The 20674-nt window shown below is 47.4% G+C and overlaps 1 protein-coding gene across 2 annotated transcripts in view; it reads right to left on the bottom strand.

Annotated features, from left to right (window-relative positions):
• The window catches only part of LOC139059844 (formylglycine-generating enzyme), a 148698-nt gene that overhangs the window by 14998 nt on the left and 113026 nt on the right, over nucleotides 1-20674 (bottom strand). For both annotated transcript variants that reach the window (XM_070538280.1, XM_070538279.1), the window contains exons 6-7: nucleotides 17801-17915; nucleotides 4030-4143 (exon numbers count right to left, since the gene is read on the bottom strand). In XM_070538280.1, coding sequence (XP_070394381.1) covers nucleotides 4030-4143; nucleotides 17801-17915 — 229 coding nt within the window. The remainder of the gene's footprint in view (nucleotides 1-4029; nucleotides 4144-17800; nucleotides 17916-20674) is intronic.

Below are 20674 nucleotides of genomic sequence, written 5' to 3'. Positions count from 1 at the left end.
TCGGGCATTGGAAACAGAGCACTTTGGCGTACATTCCGGTCAATGGAATGCGGTCATAAGCAACCTGACCCTGCAGCGAGCATTAGGTTAGTGATGCACAGTTCGCCACATCAATTTGCAGAACACGCTGCTAGAGTGTTCTTCCCGAAATACGATCAAGCGTCACCTATAAATTGCCCCAAAATTGATGAGTCTGACACAACTTCCAAATCCGAAATATCCAGCCCTTTCAGCATGGCCGAACTGATAGCGGCGATTGAAACTTCGAAGCAACGAATAACACCTGGTCCCGATGGTATTCCTTATGAGGTTTTCAAGAACATGGAAGGAGTAGCTCTCGACGCACTTCTTCAGGCTATTAATAAACTATGGGAGACTGGAAACGTTCCACCTGACTGGAAGCATTCAATTGTTGTCGCGATTCCGAAACCAGGAAAGTCTCCAAATAGCCTGCAGTCTTTACTCCCAATTTCACTAACCTCAGCTGTCTGCAAGCTCGCTGAAAAGATGCTGGCCACACGCGTTTCCTGGTGGCTTGAACACCACGATAAATATCATCCTGCTCAAATTGGATTCCGTTCTTACTTGGGAACTGAAGACGGACTTTCTATCTTATCAGACGATGTTTTACAGGTGTCACCACACAGTCGCGCTGTGCGCACGGTAGTAGCAACAGACATAATGAAAGCTTATGACAATATAGACCATGAAATCATTATAGCCAACCTCATCGACCTGGGACTTCCACCGCGGGTGATAAGATTCATCTACTTATTCCTTCAGAATCGCACATTTGCGATTAGAGTAGATGGAAGGCAAAAAGGATACTTCATATCGAACAGAGGAGTCCCACAAGGTTCGGTTTTGGCTCCTCTTCTCTTCAACGTTGCTCTAATGCCTCTAGCCTGGCAACTACATCGTATTCCAGATGTGAGGTTCTTAATCTATGCAGATGACGTCACTTTGTGGTCTGTGCATAAAGATATATCTAGACAAACTCAACAGCTTCAAGAAGCCCTTGATGTGCTGAACAACTACGCTCGGAAAGCAGGGTTGGACATTTCCGCCCAAAAATCAAGTTATGTTGTGGTGGCCAACAAGAAAGGACGCACAAGAATCACGCAGCACCCCTTTACATTTAGACTCGGCGCAGGGACAATCCCTGACGCTTCTGAGGTCCGCATACTGGGTCTCGATATTCACCACTCCGGCAGTGGTGCATACTGGCTCCGTAAAACCAGACAGAGTTCGACAAAAACACTTCACCTTATTCGTCGCATTGCAGCAAAAGCAGCTGGAGCTCGTACTGATGTAGCTCGACGGTTGGTGCATGCAGTCTCGCAGCCACGAATTTTATATCAAGCACAATTTCAACGGCTGACTTTAGCACAGCTGGCACAGTTGGAGACGATTAATCGCGATGCTATGAGCACAATCACAGCACTGCCCCGCATCACTCCGATACCAACCTTACAGGAACATGCCCAGCTCAACATAATTGCAGAGCTAATTTTGCAACGTGAAAAGCACGTGAAATAAAAAAGCAACTTATTCCGGCTGTCGCTGCGTTGCATGCTCATTTTCACCGCGGCTCTCGGATTGACAATCAGCCCTATCCAATGCCTCCCTGGGAATTCACCAGCATCACAACTAATAAGCCAACGAAGTTACGACGCAGCGATACAACAGGTATTATTGACGAACACAATATCGTCGATGCATCATGCGTTAACATCTGCAAAGTCTATACGGATGCTGCCATTCTCCCAGACGGCGGAAGGACATCATTCCTGAGTACTACGCATAATTTCATCAGCGGCCACCAGCGCTATTTATCTACGGGAGCCAGCGCTCTAGTAATGGAACTTCAAGCCATCCACGACGCTGTGCAAGATGCGACATCTAAGCTGCCTACCATCAAGCAACTAGATATCCTCACTGATTCTTTAGCGGCTATTCAGGAACTCAAGAAGGTTGATAAGGCAATGGAAATCTGTGAGACAATACACACTATGAATAGTAAGACAGCTACTTGCATCAAGGTACACTGGACTCAAGGCCATTCAGCAAACCCTCACAACATTGCTGCTGACCAGCAGGCACACTGCCCTCCTAATCCTGATCTTCCGCCTATTCCCCTCCCACCTGAACCCTTAACTCGCTCCGAGCCCGTAAAAACTTTCTCCGGCAGGACACACGCACTCTTATCCCACCGTGTGTCTGCTCCCTCCCCCTTCACCTTACTAGGGTGGAGGAAGTTGTGCTTAGGAAGCTTTGGGCCAGGGTGGCCCTTAAACCGGCTGTTATCTCGAGGTGGAACTGGTTGCATTTACCACTGGGTGCTACGTGTCCATACTGCTCCGTTCCTGTGATAGAAGCAGATGCATACCACCTAATATGGACATGTACTGGTTTAAAATCAGAATGCTCGCGTCTCCTACTGCAAGCCGGCCTTCGCTACAGTGTAACAACCAGCTATGACCACTGGATACATGACAACAGATTCCACAAAACACTGCTTCAATTCATACACAACACAGGCCTCACAGCACACATATAATACACATATACGCACCAAGAATTATGCCTTAAGAGCAAGTCTTTATCGCAATAAAAAAAAAAGAACACTCAACTAGTCTCGAACTATGCGACTCCTGGCTAGACACCTTGGCAGACTTCACTTCATATTGAGCTATTGATCGCACTTCAAAATGCACGAGTTGGATGTGGCTACTATCCGTCGGTCAAGCTGGTAGAGGACAAAGCCAGTCTGCACCATGTAGCATGGTCACGCTGGAGCATAGGAAACGGGAGCGCGAGCATGCACTCCAGCCCTGTTGTGCACAAAACAAACACTTGCATGTAGCTGTGGCCTGCCGTATTGCGTAGATACCATGGCCACCGTGGGGTGCCACAACGAGTCCGCTCACCAAGTGCACTGCGGCTCGACAACCGCATTTGCTATGCTGCAGGTGCCAAAATCGGAAACAGTGGTGTCTAAATCAACATACAAATTCAAATTTGAACTGCATGCCACGGTGATGATCTGTAGGCAGAGCATTGTGGGCACGCCTCACTCCACCGTAGCGTTCGCATTACAAGGCATTGAAGAAGGAGTGGGAGCACTGCAAGGGTGATCATAGGCGACCTTTGATTGCCAATCACTCCGTTTATGCTGAACATAGTGAAGTACTTTGTGCTGCAAGGTATTTCTGAAATGGTCTATTTTAACTGCAAATGCATATCCTGACTATAATAAAAATGGTTCGGGGTCCCTCTAAGTTTACCCAGTGCTTCTGAATTCTCAAAAAATGATTCATCATTTGAAAAGCTTAACTACTTTTCACACCTGATTAACCAAAGGTTCAGATTTGCCGTTGTACAAATTAAAAGAAAAATTTCATGGTCAGATAGGCAATCCTCCGCAGTAGCCACAGTGTTCAAAATTGGTTTTCTGTGGAGTGCACAATTCTGGCTGAAGATGAAGCTCCCAGTGCTTGTGTAAAGATTTATTTACGCTGAAATAGCTTTAAAATTATTTACTCATACAGTAAATAATTTATCGCCAGAAACACGATCACAGAAAAGGAAGAACAAAAAGACAGGATGAATGCTTTCCTATCTTCATGTGCTTCCTTTTCTGTGATCATGCTTTTGGCATTAAAATCTTCATTGTTCGACATGCACCAATTCGCCCAACAGCAAGCGCTGCTGTAGATCACACTCAATATTAATTTCAGAAGTTACACACTCCGATGTGTTAAACTGAACTCAACTTTAGCACCAAGCTGTAACATGGAGCCAGATAAATGCTTTGGTTAAATGAGAAAAATAAGCGCAAGGACAGCAATGCAGGGATAACAGCAGCTACTATAGTGTCATATTTTGCTGTAGCATCTTTGTAACTGAAAGCAAGCTTATATATGCACAAGGGATTTTGGACAGACTTGCACAACACAGCCATAAATGAAAGCAGGATGGAGCTGCAATGTGGCCCAAGGCCCGAAGGCTACAGAGAAGCCATCTTACCGGGTTATCCTGGGGCTCACTGGTATGGCGAGTGGTCCACCAGTCAGCAGTCCACTCCCACACATTGCCAATGATGTTCTTTAGACCAAACTTGGTTGCTGGAAAAGCGGTCACCTGGAGGAGGAACCAGTGTTGCCTTACTCTTGCACAGGTGCACTCAAAGACAAGGGTTACCCACAATGCAAAACACTGCTTTATGTTGCTCTAGTTCATGGCAAAACAAGATGGAAAAAGTAGAAAGCAGTGAAAACGAGGTGAAGATCAGATAAAAACACACAACAAGTACAGACGCCGACTACAATTTGCTTGTTCAGATTTGACGTCAGCATACACGCATGCATGCAGCCGATATGCAGACAAAACAATGCAACGTTTCTTGTGCATGAAGAGTTCTACACAAATGAAAATTGCTGGATGTTTTAAGTGTGGTGGTGGTGGTTGCATGCTCTATATGCCCCATATGTACAGGGACGTGCATTTTTCTCATGAAATCATAGATAAATGATTTTGTGCTTGCTTCCTCTGCGCTGTTACAGTGTACTAGAATATCTTACAGTGGCTCGAGCGGAGGCGCGTCCTATTGGGCGTCGCATACCTGCTTCGGAAGACAGTAGCGGTGGCGCTGTCGTCCTTCGCACCTGAAGCGAGTGTGCGCCGCTTCTGCTTCTGCACGTGGTTTGTCGTTGTCGTCGCGGAGCGTTGCTTTTTTCTTGCTTTTTCTGGCGTCAGTATGTACGATGCCGCCCAAGCGGCGGTTAAACCACTGTTACGTGCCAGGCTGCGCAACTGGCTATGCATATCACTGACTTCAGCAGAAGCTGCAGTCAGTGATATGCCTGAACAAGTACATAGCTACGATCTCCAAGGACGTGACTCAAGACTGGCATATTATGCGGTTTGTTACGTGGCAAGGAAGTGTGTTTTAAAGTCTAAGTGCCTTGTCTGCACAAATGAGCTATTACTTCCTGTCTCGGAAGGGAAGATGTTGAATGCAGCAGTGTTCACAAGAGCCTGTCACTTCGGTGGCTTGCTCTATCCCTCGGTGACACTGTTGAAGTTCATTAGTAGCCTCGAGGGCATATTTACAGGTTGTTTCAGCTCCAACAAGCTGCACCAAGACAGCATCATAGATTTGCTGGCTGTCATACATAGCAAAGACATCGCAGCTATTGGATGTAAGGAACACAGAAAAGCTCTGACAGCTAACATGATCGCATTTTGTATAGTAACCAGGATGCACTTTTATATTAAAGGGTTACACAAGTCTCGTGATGCAGCGCACAGAAAGTCGCACTATCACTTGAAACTGACGCATGTGAGGGTAATGAAACCAAGCCGTTCGACAGTAGTTAACTGAAAAGCGATCATATTGTGTCATTAAATGTGTGCTGGTGTGCTACACAACAACTTGGTTGTTGATTCTTTGTAACTCTGCCAGCCATCTGTGCATAACAAGATAGCAGTGTCAAATTCATTGCGATTTCTTTGGGATGCAAAAATCTAAAAACGAAGGTAATGAACGGTAATAAAAAATAATGAAATGTCACCAAGAAACCTAAAACATCCATACATTACAATGCAGTATATTCCAGCATGCTACGTTCCAAATCCAGCGCAAAAAGAAAACATTAGAACATTGGCATCACTCAGTGTAAATGCCGCAGCGATTTCTGAAGTTTGATACAGTGTCAGGAGCTAATATGAGTCACCAAGAACAAGCTTCAAACATCTCGACAAAGCATATTAAGAAAACAATTAACGTTAATCGTGATTGCATTTTATCTGCGGCAAACTTCCTTCTTTATGCATTCCTATCTCGGGGTAGGCGATTTCATGTTGAGCATAGACAGAAAATCATTTTTATGTTGTCATTAAAGGATCTTGAAAGCGACGAGACATGGCACGTAATTTGTGGGAAGTGCACCATCAGTGGGAAGAGATGTATCATACGAAGTGTATATATTGCAGCCCGCTATCCAACTCAGCTGCTCGCGAAAATCACGGTAAGCGTTTGCAAATACTCCTTTTACATTTTGCATCTTCAGGGAAAAAAACAGTGCAGTAGTAAGCCACAATGAACTGCAACGAATACAATCACGAGATGTGAAGTATTGCGGCTATGTCTCCGGCCAGACAATTCCACAACTACAGCGTGCGCAAGCAACACCATTTGAATTTTTCCACATTCATAACGATGCTGCAAAGAACAGAAACCGGAAGCGAAATATTTTGTCCCTTGTTAGCCTTGCATTACTTCATGCTGACAAACTTAAGCCGCCCAAAACGATGGACAAAGCGGTTGTCCTAGCTGCGTGACGGCCAGCCGATAGCCCAAAAGCTGACGCGCTTTCAAATGCGGTCGACTACAGCGCCGCCGCAACTTTCCTCCGCTTCAGGCCCTCTCCAGGGGAGGTGGTCGGGCCACTAGAAAGTATTCTAGTTTACTATAGCGCTGTTCTTACTGAACATTTGCAGAAAGATTGCATTCTACTGCCTGGATTCTTCAATGTAACACTTTGAACAGTTACCTGCCCGGTTTTTGAAGAAATGTAAGTTGCCTTTATATGTGGGGAAGCTAGCTGTTAAAAAGGCGGTGCTAGCATGAACTTGTGTTGCCACCTGTTGGCATCTGTTGAAAGCAGCCATCCCTGCAGGGTTGCCAGGGTATCTGCATGTTGCCTGAACAACCCTTCCAAAAAGGCTGCCTTCAACAGCTGGCCATATCGCCCCACATTGACAGTGGCTCCCCTCATCGATGGAGACAATCCAGCTGTTGTTCATGAGCCATTCGACCTCTGATAGGGTCTGGTGCCATCCAAGACTTGCCAGGCTGAGTCAGGTCAGACAATTGCAACTGTTTGCACTGGACGTTCTTGTACCACTTGTAGACCTATCGAATTGACATACAGTCTGTGCACTATTTTAGTTTAGTCTGATGAATATTCAATTAATTTACTTCTTCCAGGGCCAAAAGCCAAATTATTGCCTTGGATAATTCTCATGCCATTGTAATTTGGCACGTTGGTATTACACAAGAACTAAAGAAGCACCTGAGTGTGTTTGTGGGTGCCTTTTTTTTTAATCTCCGTGTCCAGTTCGTGCTCCTTTAGTCATCCTTATGCTGCATGAATGTTTGCCAGTGACTCACACATCATTCTAGGCACAGGATTACCAAAAAAAAAAGAAAGCTTTTCAGCAACACATGTCACAACGTGGCGCCACTTCAAGGTGCAATATGCATGCAACATTACATAGCTAAATTAACAAAATTTTAGGCTTTCAGATGCTGTATTCAGATGCTTTTATCCAGCCCAAATGAAATGCACCTTTCCAGCATGACTGAACAAAAAACAAGCAAGGCATATTGCACTATATACAAGTCGAACCTCAATATATCGAACAGTGCGGTGATCGCGAAATAGTTCGATATAGCCAGAATTCGATATATAAAGTTACATAAAAATGCATCAGAAACTTGTACAAATCAATTAATTTGGGCGCGATCGGGGATTCTTGTTTAGAGCGCACGTTCGGCTGGGCTGCGCGCCATTGGCCTAGGCCTGGGCACCATATGCGATTATTTTATTCTTAGCAAGCGCACTCCAACAATTGTAGTATCTGAATAATACTGGCGATAATTGAATACAGGGCGTCTACTGACCGGGAAAACCAGGAATTCTCAAGGATTTTAAGTAGTCTGGGAAAACTCTGGGAAAACTCAGGGAATTTGTGCCTCTATCAGGAAAAATTAGCTGTAAATTTATTGAAAGGGTCGAAAGTTGCGGTAATGCTGGCTCGAGTAACAGACAGGAATTGTTATGAATCGTCTTTGATGCCCTGTCATGGCTGGAGGAGTTGCCAGTCTACAGTCAACGACCGACTTTCCGGATGCCCGATAATTTGGACAGCTTCGCCGCACCACCATGTTTCCCATTGAGTCAATGTATCAGAACATCTGAAATTTCGGACGCAAGAACCCTTCTGTCCGATTTTCTGGACATTTTGCCATAACCGCAGGTCCAAAATGGCATTAATCAAAGCCATGACCGCTGCCATTTTGATTACCTCGCCGCCTCAAACCGGCGCTCTCGCACGCAGATCCGCTGGCAGCCATAGTCACCACTGCAGCAATGCTAGACCTAGCTGCTTCGACGTTCGCTATTAAGCTTCTTGCCATGGGGTACTGCGTTTATCATTGAAAGAATTTGCTGTTGTCAGCAATGGCATCGACTCTGCCTTTGTGGTCGTCGCGATTGGCTTAGAAGCTTGGAAAGCATGGTACGCTGCATAATTCCAGTTCCCGAAAGACAGCTTCGCCTCTGTACAGAAATGTCACTTGGTGAAGCATATGTAAACATACTGCAGTGAAGCATGACAAGCGTGGGAAGTGGCTATTGCCACAGGACACAGTATGTATTCTTTAATTTTACACGCATGCACCCGGTATTTCCTGTCAGAGTACGACCACCAATATGCCTAATACGTGTACCAACAGGCCTTCAGAGTGTTTTCGAATGTGCCTGTGGCGGTTTGAGCTCTTAAGGGCAGTAAATGACACACAGTTACTTTTTCCAACTGGCTGATTTTTCGGACATTTTTGCAGCCCCTAGGGAGTTCGAAAAATCGGATGTGGATTGTGCAACTAAACAAGAAGATGCTTCAAATGGTCCGTGGGACGAACGAGTGGCGGAAGGAGGACAAGACAAGTTGATAGAGGACAAGTTGATAGAGGACAAGTTGATAGAAATAGCTCATATTCGAAAATAATTGCTTCTGTATGCATCTCCTTTTTATTCGTATTTTAGAATGTCCAACTCGATTTGCAATTTTTTTCGAAGACATTTTAATTGCTGTGCATTTTACTAATCCCTCCCTTCTATTCTCTTTTTGAATAACATAAACACTACTCCTTAGTATTCAAATTGGATTAAGTCATTTTTTAAAAATGTTTTTCATATGCTTACTAGAGAGTGACAGCATAGGGAGATATGGTTTCAGCCAGTCTTGGCATAAAACATAGTTCTACATCACTCAGGGAATTTTGCAAAGGCACTCAGGGAAAACCTGGAAAACTCTGGAAATTTAGAAATGTCAACTTGGTAGAAACCCTGTAAATATTCTGAAAAAAATTGTATGTGAAATTTTTAGAAAGAAATAATACTTCAAATGAAGATTAATTTATTTTTCCACACGGTATTACAGTCAAACCTCACTATACCGAACATGGATATACCAAATTATTGTGTATATCGAACACTTTCTATATCACCTGAAAAAACACATGCATTCTAAATTTTTTAATTCAAATGGGGTCAGACGTAAAATGGCTATATCGAACTCCCCCACCCCAGACCACGTGCACTCTCTTGACAAGCGGCGAGCTTTCCTCTAATGCCCTCAAAGATAACGATGGCCATTTGAACGTAGTGGCGTACGCATGCTAGTTAGACAACTTCAACGATGCATTGCATTTGATGCACTGACTCCTCCTCGGTGCCGCGCTTTGTGCCTACCATGCCTCGCGAGGAATGGTGATTTACATCCACAAAGACTGGCGATGGTGCGTGCTCCCTGGGCTCACTCATAGACACCTTAGCAGACACCGCTTCATGCTTGGTGTATCATATCTCATGAAAGCGCATGTGCTATCTACATGCACGAATGCCACATGCCCCTCACTGTTACTAACCCTTTCCACCTTCAACTATAAGTAACGATGCAGAATAAAGGCGTGGGTGATTTCGCTTTTTGTCAACCCAGCTGTCCAGTCTGTTCATTGCACATGAGAACGAAACATGGTGTCAGAAGTGGGATGCAAGGCTACCAGCTCAAGCGAATGGTACCTGGGATAGGTGAACGTGAGAAGCAACGACATGGAGCACCTGAGGCAACCTGAACCGCTATGCCTGACAGTGGATGGCGGAAGAAACTGGAAGCGCTTTCGTCAGCAGTTCGAGTTTTTTCTGCAAACGACAGTATGCAAAGCCAATCCAAGGTCGGAAACGGCGAAGATGGCCCTGCTCCTCAGCGTGGCGGGAAAGGAAGCTTTGGACGTTTTCAACAATTTTGTGTTCAGCGGAGAAGAGAACAAGGAAGACTACAACACTGTGATTGCCAAGTTCGAAAAATACTGCACGGAGCAACAGAATGAAATCCACGAGCGATACGTTTTCCATTCTTATAGTCAAGGTGAGGCGGAGCCTTTTTAGCAGTTTCTACGCGAGTTGAAAAAACAAGCGCAGCACTGCAACTTTGGGACCAAGGCAGACAATATGGTACGAGACCAAATTGTCTTCGGAACAAACTCGCCAAGGCTTTGAGAAAAGATGCTCAGGGACAAAAACCTGACCTTGGAAAAGGTTGTCATCCTATGCAAGGTGGCTGAAACATCAACACACCAAAACGAATTCTGGCAGAAAACAAAGGAAGAACTCGATATGAACGTTGTCACAGCCAGCAAAAGCACTCCTAGAGGGTCCAGGCACGACCTAAAATGCAACCGCTGCAACCAAAGGCATGCCATGAGACGCTGCCCAGCTTACAGCAAAGTCTGTTACTCGTGTAATGGGCGAAATCACTTCGCATGTTGTTGCAGCGAGAAAGAGCGCGTTTTACAAAGTGCAGCATCAGAATGACGACTTTGAAGTACTGAATGTCGTCAGCAGCAGCGCAAGCAGAGAACGAGACTGGCATGTGAACGCATGCATTGATGGCAAGTACGTCTCCTTTAAGGTGGACACAGGATCGCAGGCAAACGTGATGCCACTTTCAATATTTCGCAAGTTCAAGATGAGCAATCTGATGCCCAGTTGCGCCGTTCTGAGATCCTATGGAGGCAAGATGATCAATCATGTCGGGAAGTTTTCAGCACCAGTCAAGATTGGTGACCGTGAGGTGTGCGCAAGTTTTTTTTGTGGTAAAGAAGGACCACAGCGCTATCTAAGGCATAGAAACCAGTGAGAAGCTAGGAATCATACAGTGCGCTGTTGACTGTGTGACGAGCAACACCAAAACAATTGTGAAGGAGTTCCCACGCCTTTTCCATGGAACAGGGCGTGCGCCACGAGAATACAAGATTGCGCTGCACAAGGATGCCAAGCCAGTCGTCCAGCCAGCAAGAAGAGTGCCCCTGTCCCTGCGAGAGCCTCTCCGTACTGAACTAGGCAGAATAGAAAGGGTTAGTAACAGTGAGCGGCGGGTATATGCACGTGGCAATCGTGCATGTAGATAGCACATGCGCTTTCATCAGATATGATACATCCTCTTTCCAAACAGTAATTACATGACGAAATTAATACCGCTGGCTCGTCTGCTAGAACTACTGGTCATAATCCAGATGCTCTGGCTGCCGTGTCTGTAGTCGGCTGCGTCGCAATGGTTGAGGTGACGGCTGTTGAGCTACCACGGGCGAGGCTGCAGTAGCAGTTGATGCCACACCTTGAAATGGTGTCTGGTTGTCGGTCATATCTTGGTCGTCTGATGAGCCAACCTCATGATTCCTTCATCGCCAGAAGATGCCGACGGTTGCGTCTCAGCACAATAGTGTGCTGAGACGCAACTGATGCTGTTATCAATAGGCTGAGTGAAATATTTTCAAGGTACGGCATCCCAGTCGAGGTTTGTACAGACAACGGCCCACAGTTTAGCTGCCAAGAGTTTATTATTTTTGCAAAGCGTTACGACTTCAAACATGTGACATCAAGCCCACAGTATTCTCAGTCAAACGGGCTTGCAGAGAAGGCCGTACAGGTGGTGAAATGTATTCTAAAGAAGCCACAAGCTGCAGAAGAGTGTTTTTGGCTGGGCTTGTTAAATTACAGGGCGAGTCCTGTTGAAGATGGCCTGTCCCCTCGGGAACTGCTGCAAGGAAGGCGGCTGCGCACACCATTGCCACACTTCAATCCAATGTCAGCGACTCTCGTCAAGAAACACCGGCAGAGAAGCCGTCATAGGCGCACCTTACGAGGCCTCGGCAACAATGACGCGGTACGCTTGAATGGAACATCATGGGCCAGGAAAGCCAAGGTGGTCGGATCGGCTGGCCCACGATCCTTCTATGTGCGCACAGAGAACAATACTGTGCTGAGATGCAACCGTTCGCATCTTCTGGCGACGAAGGAATCATATGAGGTTGGCTCATCAGACGACGAAGATATGACCGACAACCATACCCCATTTCAAGATGTGGCGTCACTACTACTGCAGCCTTGCCCGTGGTAGCTCAACAGCCGACGCCTCAACCATTGCGACGAAGCCAACGACAGACGTGGCAGCCAGAGCGTCTGGGTTATGACCAGCAGTTCCAGCAGACGAGCCAGCGGTATTCATTTTGTCATGTAATTACTGTTTGGAAAGAAGATGTATCATATCTGATGAAAGTGCATGTGCTATCTACATGCACTACTGCCACGTGCATATACCTGCCCCTCTCTGTTACTAACTCTTTCCACCTTCGACTATAAATAACGATGCAGAATAAAGGCGTGGGTGATATTGCTTCTTGACAACCCAGCTGTCCAGTCTGTTCGTTGCACACGAGAACGAAACACTTGGTAATGACAGTGTTTCAAAATGCTTCGATTGAAGGACATGGAGATAGCAGCGGAAGTAGCGGCCAAACTTGAAGACGCTGCAGAGGTTGATCCTTCAAGCATTGATGATGTCTCGTTTCCAACTTCAACTAAGGCTGTAGCTGCTTTGGCCCTTCTTCACTGCTACTGCGGCATAATAGAATGCACTTGCCTAGCGTTTGTGGATCGTTTAGACTATGTTGAGGACTTGTTGTTTAAGCACGCGGCTGCCAATAAGGAGGAGGCTACACCGCTGCACTACTTTCAGCCAAATAAATAAATACTTTATGTGAAGCTTCAAATGAGTATTTACTACGCCACAATTGGGGCGTGATCGGGGATCGCTATTTGGAGAGTGCGGTCGGTTGCACCACACGCCATTGGCCTAGGCCGCACCGACTTCGCGCAGCTGCAGGAAGACCGATGCCGCACCGACTTCGCACCCCTACAAGCTGCAGGAAGCACATTGCTACTTCCCATAAACTTGTGCAGCAACCTATCCAAGGGTACTTCTCATACCTTTGGCTGACGGCACTCCTGGCATTTTCAGTGCACTCTCACGATGCCAAACGATTGTGGTGGCACAGGTTCGGCTGGGGCGAGCACGAACACGAGTGCGCACTACTGTGCCACTGCAGAGCAATTGATGGTGGAGCACAGTGCAACCCTGTCATGCAGCATGTGCTAGCAGATGACCAAGCGAGCTGGCTATTCAGTTCAGCCATTCTGTAGCAGGCCGTTATGACAGAAGCCACGTTGTCACGATCCACCCGGGTTGGTGAAAAAGGGAGGGCTCGAGGCACCCTCCGATAGACGGACGCTCCACAGTGTGGTGGTGCTGAACGATGACTGACCGCCAGGCAGCCATGCTCGTCGGTGTTTATTGTGGTGCGGCAGTGACCAATGTAGCCTGCCGAGCTTGGCAGGCCACCGAGCCTGGCGGCAAACGAACATTATGCCTGAGGGGGCATCACATGCTTGCTACACCCCATTACCCCCAGTTTGTTTGTTAAATAAAAAACAAACATCCATGTTCAAAATACGAGGCTCTGCCTTCACCCTAGCTGGGTCGACAGTGCCTGCTATCCAGGCGAGTATGTCTGGTGGCATCCGTCATCGAGTACTCCGCCTGGGCACCGGTGTTGATGGGTTGGGTGTGGCAACGCCGGGTGCTGCCTGAGCCAGCCTCGTTCCATCCGGAGGGTCCATAGTGGTCGGCCTTGTGAGCGGTGCCGGGCTCGATACTGGTCCAACGGGTGCCGCACCACTGGCAACGGTTGCTGCCTCCGAGGTGGGTGGTGCTCCGCTGGAAGCAACTGGTGCTGCTGCTAGTCCTCCTGCGGGCTGAAACTCGGAAGCGGCAGTCGAGGGTGCTGACCAGGTCCCAAGGCGAGGCCTGACATGGTCAGCGTGTCTGTGCCACATGGCCCCATCTGGCACGCGGACGAGCAGCGATGAGGCGCTGGGGCCAGGACGGAAGTTCCCGGCAAAAACTGGAGCTCCCGACTCAGGCAAAAGCCCGGGACAGCACCCTTGGTCAGCAGCCAGCTTCTGCTTCAGCTGCTTCAAGAGCACTGTGGATCGGAGGTCAGGATGCAAGACATCCAAGGGTGTCTTGACCATCTGACTCAGCAGGAGCTCACAGGGGGCATGCCCAGTGACATCATGGGGCGTGGTCCGGTACTGAAATAGTATCCGGGCAATCTGCGTCTGGAAATCCCGTCTGGCTCTTCTTGAGCTTGTCTTTGACGGTTTGCACCACCCGCTCCGCTGCACCATTTATAGCAGGGTGGTAAGGCGGAACCATCATCCGACGGATTCCGTTCTTTGTCAGCCAGGTCAGGTACTTTGTGCTGGCGAAAACAGGACCATTGTCGGACACGATGACATCCGGCAACCCCTGGACGGCGAAGACCTGTCGTAGCACTGCAATGGTCGCGCCTGCTGATGGAGTGGTGACAGGTAGAACCTCCACCCACTTCGAAAAGGCGTCCACCACCACCAGGAAGTAATGGCCCTTAAAGGGTCCCCCAAAATCCACATGTAGGCGGGACCAGGGTCTCTGTGGGAAAGGCCAGGGGGTGCTTTCCACATGATGCGAGGCTCGCTGATGCTCCTGGCAGATTTGGCAGCTCTGCACTGCATGCAGGCTGGCTTCCGGGTCTGGCAGACGAATGCCCAGTGCATGAATCCAGTTTTGGCCCAGCAGTGTCGGCAACGACCCCTTCGTTATGTAAAGGGGAAGGGTTGCCTCCCTGTCCCCAAAATGAACGCTGACCTGTGCCTGACCCTGGACCTGGGACCTGTGCCTGACCCTGGACCTGGGAGAGTTGCCCGGAGGAGCTGCGTAGCATCACACCTGAAGCCTCGACGGACACGCCGGGGAAAGTACGCTTGAAGAGTTTCCCGGCCATTACTGACATGCTGGCCCCTGTGTCCAGCTCCATGGAAATAGGGTGCCCGCAGATTTTGATGGTCAGCATGTACGGCGACACAGACGATGGTACAAGGCCTGTGTGCCACGTTGTCGAAAATCGGCTGGTTCTCGGCCACAACGTGGAGCCTGGCTGCAGAAGAACTTGAGCTTGCTGTCGCACGCCTCCGCTGTGTACCCTTGCGACGGCTACCCTGGCCGCGGGCTTGGATCAGGCTGCTGTTGCTGTTTGCTGTTCATCCTCCCCCTTCGGCATACACGTGCGAGGTGCCCAGTTTTCCCGCACGTAAAGCATTGTGCTCGAGAAAACTGGCACTGTGAGGGGGAGTGGGCACCACCACAGCGACCGCAGGTACTGCCCTTTGTCGCCAATTCGTTGACCGTGGCTTTCGCTGACGGTGCGCCAGTCACATGGGAAATCTCGCCGGCCTCCTTGGCAGCAGCTTCCATTGCCAATGCTGCCTTTACGGCGTCGTCCAGCGAGGGGTCGGGAAGCTCCAGGAGTCGCGTCTGCATGGCGGGGTTGTTTATTCCGCAGACGAAATGGTCCCGGAGCAGTGAGTCCAGTTGGTCCCCGAAAACGCAGGCACTCGCTCACCCTCGTAGTGCAGCAACGAGCTGCCCGAGGGTCTCTCCTTCCCGATGGCTCCGGCTGTTGAAGCGGAAACGCTCCATTAGTGTGGACGGTGCTGGGTTGAAATGTGAACGCAATATGGCGAGCAGCTCACCCAGCGTCTTAACGTGCGGTGTGGCTGGCTCGAGAAGGTCGAGCAGGGGGCTGAAGACCCGCTGTTTGTCCCGGTGTTTGGCCTCGGGTGTGTCGTTTGCCCGGAAGAACACGTGGACTTGCTCCTCGTAAATTTGTCAGGCGGACCCATCTCCCTCCAACGGCTCAAGCCTTCCGTACAGCGGCAGCAACGGGGGGCGGTGTTTCGCTGCTCGCGTCGGCGTGGGACGATCCATGGGTACTCGTCGCCATCCTCGTCGCCAGTGTCACGATCCACCCGGGTTTGTGAACAAGGGAGGGCTCGAGGCACCCTCCGATAGACGGACGCTTCGCAACGTGGTGGTGCTGAACGATGACTGCCCGCCGAGCAGCCGTGCTCGTCGGTGTTTATTGCGGTGCGATGACCAATGTTGCCTGCCGAGTTTGGCAGGCCACCGAGACTGGCGGCAAATGAAGATTATGCCTGAGCGGGTATCACATGCTTGCTGCACACATCTCACACAAAGCTACTTTTTCTGCTAGAATCCAACAGCTCCTCATATAGTGAAGATGACGCATTTGATCATCGCTGCTATCCAGGAGCACCTACAAGAGCATCCATCGAAGGTGGACATTTTATCACCGATGTTGTGGCACCTCACGACGATGAGAAGGTATGAAGCTGCAGCATCAGGTTCTGTGTCTGATACTGCAACTTTTGTTCCTGTTGTTCCTTTTCCATTTCAAAGGCACTTCAAACTACGTTCAGGCACTTTGGGTTATGTATTCACAGTATATGCAAGGTGCTCACAGTGCAGCTCTCAGCCTCGTCCCTGTACCTCAAGAATCATTCAATAGTTTCCGTTCCAAACATTGACCATCAATAAAAAGTGTGACATCCATGCTGCTGTGAATTGTGGTGAGTGCAAATGACAACTACCCATAGTAAATTCTCATCTGCTAAACTTGGAATTTCAAGCGTCTCTTGCAGAAGGTGCTACACTTGCAGGCTGCATGCTTGGCGGCTCATGTTTGGCAGGTAGCTAATCTGAAACTCTGGCAGTGTGTTATGCAATGTACGCTGCACTGCCAGGAGAGCTCAGCCAAGTGTTGTTGCCTGTACTGACGAAACAACTTGTTCACTAAATGAATAGCAATAACACAGTATGTATTGTGTTCTAGTTATACAGTATTGCTCTTTCAAATAATATAAACTGCCACTTCGGTGTAACATTAATATTGTCACGCGGTAGTGACGGCGAAGAAAGAAGCAGTACGGTGGAATACAAAACTAGCTTTTATTGGGCGAACCTGTGCCCACAAAACAGGCTACACTTATAGCACAACGAAAGCGGCGAACACACTCGGCGATCGTCGAAAATCTGATCTGCGGGTCAAGCGCGTCGGCTTTTATACAGCAGTAGTCGAATGTTCCAGTCTAATCGTTCGGACCCCGCGTGCCTTCCACAAAGTTCTACACCATTCGCGTCACGCGATGAAATCAGATAATACAAGGTTCGGCGACAACAGACAGCGGATAGACGCATCGATAACTTTCCAGAAACTTCGGATACATGCAAGCGCGTCCCGCGCTGTGCGATAAGATTTGTTAGGCGGTGAAACCTGGTCGCCCGATAAATATAAATACACGTGTCAATATGTTACTTGACTAACATACTCTGCATACATGTGTCATCATTTTTTTTCCATTACTACTGTCACTGCCTTGATGTGCAACCAGGTTTGAGACCGGGCTAGTTGGTGTGCCATGTTACTGTGACATTACATGAGGACAGTGCTTGTGCATTGTAACTCCCAGTAACTGCCTTCATCCATGCAACCCTGGTGATATTTCACTTTTCTCATTTCTGTTGAACGGGCTAGAAAAGGTGTTGCATCTGTTGAAAGACATCCAATCAATTTCGTTGTCGGTTCTCCTCTCTCCACATGTCTTTAAAACATATTTAGATTTACCACAAAAATAAATTCTGTATTTACAAGAAAGGCACTGACAAACTAATGCACTACAAACTAATGTAGTACCAAGGAAAATGTGCTCACAGGTGCTGTGCCAGGATAGCCATCCTCGGCTGTGTTTGTGACTGGAAACTTGCCCTCCCAGATGTTGGCACGAGTTTCACCTTTGGGAGCCCAGTTGTTGCCCCATGGGAACAGCCTACAAGAAAAAAAAAAGACAGGTTGGGACTCCCACAAAAGCTACGTCGTTTTGTATTTTGAATCTATACCAACATCAAAACGCTGAAAAGATCAAAAATAATTCATGGAAAGTAAGCCAACCAGGAAAAGCAACAGCATGATGTTCTCATATGTGTACTTGCCATCAGAAATCTTGCATGTGTAACATGTCTTGCTAGATGCTCATTTATGTGTCGCTGCACTCCTTCCCACAATGTGATTTTTAAATACAGCAGTTTTGAAAACATAATTAGAATGTGGCCTCCATCTCCAGATCATCGACTGTCTCAAATATACATACTCAGGCTTAGCTAGTGCTCCTCAATCAGCTACAGTGTCCTTGAGTGGCATTATTTTCTCTGTTCATTTCTTTGAAACAGCACCACAGAAAAACGCAAACATGGAATGACACTACAAACACACAATTTACTTCCATGTCAGCAACATCAACTGATGGCCACTGATGTGCAATTCCCATAACTGAAGTCCTTTGTACAGCAGTACTGACTCTTTAAACCACACTTTCGAAACCCAGCCCAACTAGCTGTAAGTATCTGAACACACTGCACGTCCACCACAGATCATGCAAAAGGGGATACGCAATACTCTTTTTTATACAAGGACATTTTGTTAAACGTCATCAGCCTAAATGTAATGATACATTCATTTTTGCATGCATATTCTTTTGGCTGCAGGAATAACTCCTAATCAAGTATGGGGAATTCTTGCTTAGAACTTTTGACCAACGAAAACAAGTCAATGCCACTATTTCTTTTTTACTTTAAATTTGTGACAAGATCTTCGCAAGATGTATGCTAACTTCAGTTTGCCTCCTCTTCTTAAAAATCCAAAATCAAGAAGGGGGCCGACAGATGGAGAACCACACTGTGGTATGAGAAGTTACATATACAAGGATAAAGTGCCTTGGAAAGGCTGGCTTACGTTTCAATAGGTTAACCTATCCTTGTCTTCTGCGACGGATGGTCTTGATCGTGCCCATGAGACAACTGCCTAAGCCAGCATGTGGTGGAAAGTTCCTGCCGCTAATCCCACGCATTTCACTATGCAGGCGCCGAGGCAGTGCTTTCAGCGGTCACCATTCCAAGCCGTCGGTATCGTCCCTTGAGGACGACAGATCGACACGTGCATCTGCTTGCAGTGACAAGTGGAAGTGGGCCCTGACGTGGCGCTGCCATCGACGCTGCCATTGACACTACTTAAGCGGGACCGCACTCATCACTCTGCACTTCAGTTGGCAGCAGCGGCAACAAGTTTCTGCCGCTAATCCCACGCATTTCACTACGCATGTTAGTTTTCATTCAATTGAATCTTTCCACCCAATTCATATTGCCACACCTGCTGCTGCCAACCTTGTGTATCTTTGTGAACAATGGTTACGAATGCAGAATTATCTCGCGAGGTTGACATACTTCGACGAGAAGTGGCTGAAATGTGCCAAAGCCTAGAGATGTTTAACTCCCTGCACGAAAAAATGAAACAAGATTAGGAAGCACTAGCATTGGACAACAAAGCTTTAAAGCAAGAAAACGAGCACTTAGCCAAAAGGCTTGCTGATTTGGAGCAGTACTCTCGAATCAACAACGTCGAGATTAAGGGTATATCGTGCACGCAAGGAGAGGACTGCAATGCTATTTTGCAAAAAATCAGAGACAAGATTGGGTGTCCAGTGACTTCTGCAGATATTGACGTCATTCACCGGGTAACCGCCAAGAAAGACAAGAACACAATAGCCCGATTTTGCCTGAGAACAAAGAAGGCTGATTTTATCAGCAAAGCTAGAAAGGCTAGATTAACTATGACAGACCTTGATCTGTCTCAGACCCCAGCCACTCCAGTCTGTATCAATGAACACTTGACAGCCGACAATAAGCGTCTATTTCTCCAGGCATTGGCTCTGAAGAGAGAAAAAGAATGGACGTTTCTTTGGACCGATGGTTGCCGCATCAAGGCGAGGGAAACGGAAATTAGTTGGGTGTGTGTCATTGGAAGCACAAGGGACCTGTCTAAAATTTGCTAATTGGAACTAACCATGCTTCACTTGGCTTAATAATGGGCTATGTTCCATCCGAAATAAAACCATTAGTGTCAGTTAAAAAGCCGGAACTGACGTTTTTTCATCAAAATGTTTGATCACTTCCAAATCAAATAGACGACTTGACCTTGCTAATCGACACTTTCGGAGTACCGTTTACAGCAATAATGTTAGCTGAAATTTGGTTGACGCCCACATCGCACATGTTTCAGCCTCCTGGCTATCAATCACTTTTCCGAAGTCGTCAGGTTAAGCATGGGGGCGGTGTCACGCTTTTGCTCAGGGACGATATTGTGGCTAAGCCCGTAGATGAATTCACTGATATAACTTCCGACTACGAGGTGTTAACAATGCAGAGTCATAGTAATATGTTTTCTGTTGTGTACAGACCCCCATCAGGCGACGCAACCCGATTTCTTGTGTTTCTTGAAAAAATTTTCAGTTATACATTAGAAGAGAAGATCAATCTGATCTTAGGTGGTGATGTTAATATAAACATGCTTTCGTCTTCCCCGCTACAAAAAGATTTTCAATCTCTTATTACTACCTATGGTTTTTCAAACACAATATCTAGTGCAACGCGCATGGCTATTGAAGGTGCATCTCTATTAGATGTATTCATTTCAAACATTAATATTGATTCATTAGAGGCCGAAGTTGTGTACATTGATATCAGTGATCATCTG

This window comes from Dermacentor albipictus, chromosome 5 (assembly GCF_038994185.2).
Source record: "Dermacentor albipictus isolate Rhodes 1998 colony chromosome 5, USDA_Dalb.pri_finalv2, whole genome shotgun sequence".
NCBI lineage: Eukaryota > Metazoa > Arthropoda > Arachnida > Ixodida > Ixodidae > Dermacentor > Dermacentor albipictus.
Note: the sequence above shows the minus strand (reverse complement) of the source record. Positions and strands in the feature narration are given on the sequence as shown.